The sequence below is a fragment of the Habropoda laboriosa genome, unplaced genomic scaffold (assembly GCF_001263275.1).
Source record: "Habropoda laboriosa isolate 0110345459 unplaced genomic scaffold, ASM126327v1 scaffold176, whole genome shotgun sequence".
Classification (NCBI taxonomy): Eukaryota; Metazoa; Arthropoda; class Insecta; order Hymenoptera; family Apidae; genus Habropoda; species Habropoda laboriosa.
Window position 1 is genome coordinate 1580552 of NW_017100321.1, and position 4257 is coordinate 1584808.

General features: G+C 28.9%; 3 protein-coding genes across 3 annotated transcripts in view; 1 reads left to right on the forward strand and 2 right to left on the reverse strand.

The window, feature by feature from the left end:
* The first annotated feature begins 431 nt into the window (after positions 1-431).
* Positions 432-2400, forward strand: LOC108574221 (Golgi reassembly-stacking protein 2). The gene is given in 8 exon segments (XM_017936755.1): positions 432-512; positions 623-703; positions 850-1112; positions 1171-1317; positions 1404-1488; positions 1567-1846; positions 1981-2326; positions 2328-2400. Coding segments are annotated over 8 exon segments (1338 nt in total). The 5' UTR covers positions 432-449.
* An 870-nt stretch (positions 2401-3270) lies between these two features.
* LOC108574320 (NADH dehydrogenase [ubiquinone] 1 beta subcomplex subunit 11, mitochondrial) lies at positions 3271-3937 on the reverse strand. Its single transcript, XM_017936888.1, has one exon. The coding sequence runs from the start codon at positions 3837-3839 to the stop codon at positions 3399-3401; it is 441 nt and encodes a 146-aa protein (XP_017792377.1). The 5' UTR covers positions 3840-3937; the 3' UTR covers positions 3271-3398.
* A 25-nt stretch (positions 3938-3962) lies between these two features.
* Positions 3963-4257, reverse strand: part of LOC108574222 — a 1598-nt gene continuing 1303 nt past the window's right edge. The window contains exon 5 of the mRNA XM_017936756.1: positions 3963-4013. Within this exon, the coding sequence (XP_017792245.1) occupies positions 3963-4013 (51 nt within the window). The remainder of the gene's footprint in view (positions 4014-4257) is intronic.

Here is a 4257-nt window from a genome sequence, read left to right on the forward strand (position 1 = left end):
TATAATGCAAATAAATTTTTTTATCAATATTTTCCAAATCTTTGTTAATATACAAAAGAAAATTACATTAAAGAAAAACTTAAGTTCTCTTATTAGTTTAATATCATTACATATTTTGAAATTATATCGTGTATATAACATTTTAATAATGTTGCATGATTTCATAATAAGTTCAGCGACCTATTAAGATAAAATTAATTAAGATTACAAATTAATTACAAATAACAGACACTTTTTTTTATGAAAAAAAGATTATGTACATTGGTAACACTGAATGAATCGTAAGCATACCAGAACCTCTACATATGATCGGCTACGTCACCAACGAGTTTGTATAAAGTTTTTGTGTTACATATTTTTCTTCATCGATTATTAATTACGGAACAACAATTATTTAGATGCTTTATATTCTTTTAGACCGAGTGACTTTAGAAGTTTTGTGATCAGAAATGGGATCTTCTCATAGTATTGAAATACCAGGAGGTGGCACAGAAGGTTACCATGTATTGAGGGTAAGGAAACTTCTCAGAATATTGTAATTTACCTTACAAATTTACATTTTTGAGTTTAATAAAATTAATTTTAATATGTTTTTAAATGGTCAATTTCATGATCAAACTAGGTACAAGAAGGTTCTCCTGGTGAGAAAGCTGGACTTGAAGCATTCTTTGACTTCATTGTAGCTATTGGAAATATCCGCTTGGTATGTTTTTTAATTTCTATTTTTAATCAATGTTTTACATTGATAGATCATTAAGCCTATATAAAATTTAATTTTTATTTATTTTATGAATGTATGTATTTTTAACATTTAGCATTTAATATTAAAATAATGGTTTGCTTTTATAGGATCAAGATAATGATACATTAAAGGAACTTCTTAAAAATGGTGCAGAGAAAAGACTAACACTTACAGTATATAGTAGTAAAACACAATCTATAAGACAAACTGTCATAGTACCTAGTTTGACATGGCATGGACATGGTCTTCTTGGTGTTAGTGTAAGGTTTTGCTCTTTTGAAGGTTCTAATGAAAATGTTTGGCATGTTCTTGTAAGTATATTAAAGAAACAAGTGACATATATTAGTCCTTTGTGCTTTCTCTGTAACAAGTATTAATTGAATCAGAATAAGTTAAAACATACATAGAAAAAAATAAAATTAAATTAGAATTTTTTATTCATAATCTGAGGATTTATTTACATTAATAGAGACACATGAGTCTAAGCCTTTAAAGTTATATGTATATAATACAGAACATGATTCTTGCAGAGAAGTTACAATTACACCCAATCATACCTGGGGAGGGGAAGGAAGGTACTTATAATTAATTGGTCAATTTAACATTAATGTTTTATGTAATGAAAATATTTGTTTAAACACTATTTTTTATGCTTTTACAGTTTGGGTTGTGGTATTGGGTATGGATATTTGCATAGAATACCCATTAGAAATATTCAAGAACATAAATCTAATAACTCATACATGGTACATATTAATTTACTGAAATGTTACATGAAATGTATTACAATACTTTACTTTAAAAGTCCTGTTCTTTCTTTTTAGAGTAATGTTAACATTACTGTTCCAAGTCACTCCTCAACAACAAGTACTCCTCATACAGGAGGAAGTAATGTGGTTACGAATGTACCCCCTGGTTTCTCTATCCCACCTAATTATGTTTTATTACGAGAAAATACTACAAAATCTGAACTTGAAACTACTACAACAACGCCAACTATGCACATGCAAACTCAGTTAAATCCTGCCACAATTGGAGGATCTACTACTACTACTACCATACCTCATGTTGTTTGTAATCAGACTACTCCAAATATGACAGGTGGTAAGTATACGTAAGTAATTTTAATATTGAAGTAAATATATATATAATGATATTAACAGTAATAAAGGTTCACGAAGGCGTTAACAGTATTTAGAGAGAGAATAAATTCATTTTAGTCTTTCATTCTGATTTAGGCATTGATTCTGTGTCTCATCAAAATACAATGCCGGATATACCTAGTATGCCAACTGCTCCACCATTACCAACTTTTACTACTAATACGACAATTACGAATGAAGCAACTAGGGTTGTTGGAACACCGAAAGATTTTACAACTGTACAGAGCGGAATATCATCCTCAACAGAGACTAATGTGTCTGAATCTCATGTAGTAACGACACCACCAGCGTTACCTGACACGTTATCAATAGCGTTGCCCGGCATGCCACCAATAACGTTGCCCGGCATGCCACCAATAGCGTTGCCCAGCATGCCACCTATTACTGTTAGCGCAAATCTACCACAAAATACATTTTTCTATTCACCTTCTTCAACAAAATAAATTAACTGGTGTTAATACAGTTTCCACGTCTACGATACCATCAACGCAGTAACGATTATGGTATTCTTAATGAAAATATCTGTTTTATAACAAAATACATATTGAAGAATAAAGGTAAAATAAAAGCGCAACGTATATATTGAAAATATATTGTATTATTGTACTTTATGCGTTTATACTTTATTACTTGTTTAAACGCAGTGTATACAAATTTTTCGAATACGCGAGGATGAATTATGTAATTCTGTACATAGATGAAGATTATTAAATAACTACTTAAATTAGAATCAAGTTAGAGCATTTGGGAAGAAAAAAGTATTAAATGTTTACATATTAATTAGTCTGCTTCTTCTCACACTTTTTGTCATGCACATTTGTAATTATAATTTTACTTTATTAATGATTATAATTTAGAAAATATACAGTATATATGTAACGTTTATATTATCTAATTTATCTTTACTGTATAAGACTACAAATTCTAATTTGTTATCAAATAATGAAATAAAACATTTACATATTATTGAAATTGTTTCTATTTTAAATTCAAAAATTAACATTAACTGAAGTGTGTCCAACTACTATTGAACAATATTCATAATATGTGATAGATACATAGCTTTCTTTCAGAATATACACTACTGGCTGAAAATTTGGAATCACCTACCAATTTATATTAATATTGAATCTGCTACTAATTCTTTATTCATTTGAAATTGATGTTGTGGAGATCAATAGCACTTTACCTCATTTAGATTGATTTGAATGATAAAAAATTCGTTAAAAAATTATTACAAATACTAACATTTTTGGGGAATTTTTGTGCAACTTGCAATGCACAGTGATTCCAAACATTTGGCCAGTAGTGTAAATAAAATTTTTATCAAATCTAGAAATTATAAATACGATGATATTACTCTGGATGAAAACCATTTATTATATATAATATAACTTGATGTTATGTAAAAGGATATTACACAAACATGTGGAATAACAATTTTTAATATATAAAAATGCTAATCTGTTTTGTGTACACTATTTTGGTAGTATTTAAATAATTATTTCTGTGTCACCTAGTTCTTCATCACTTGGGAGAGTGAACTTAGATGGATCTATCAGATTTGGATCAATATGGGGCAAACCATTTTCTTCTCTATAACGAAGTTGTAGGTATGCTTCACGTAGAGCCCAATCCTTTAATAATGGATCTGGTGCATAACCAACTATGAGACTTCCAAATACAAGGCAGATAGAGATAGTAATAAAAAATGTGTGATGCATGAAGTGGCGATCCATTTTCTTATCATTGTAGTTAAATCCATAACTAATCCAGGACTGCTTTACTTCATACACCGGTACTTGGTCACTCTTTTGAACTTTCGAGGAATCACTGCGATATGCTGTGTTAAATATTTTAACATCTCTTGATTTTAAAAATGACACTCTACTCTTACTTGCTTGAGAATGAACAAGTCGTAGTAACGTTGACATTTCTTAAATTAATTATTGCTTTTTTTGTTAAGTATATACAAAAATGTTGGGTTGTTATGTACACGACTATTTATTACTAGTCATTAATATATCCCAACAATTTGAGAAGACAAAATTAGATACTCATGTACATGTACAAGTATAGATGACGACCAACCTTACAGGTGTACCAATCTACGAGTACGTAATTTGATCGATAATTATGTGTTCTTCAGAATTTAAGCGCCTTAGTTTAAAATTGAAAAGGACAATGACCAACTAGATATATGATGCTATAATTTGTTTAGTTAATCTTTTCGAATTTTGAAAATATATAATTTTTTTATAATTTTATTGAGTACAACCTTTACTAATGAACATTTTTGAATGTTTACTTTTTTTAGGTAAATTGGAAAAGTAATAATTTTAAAAGCAGATA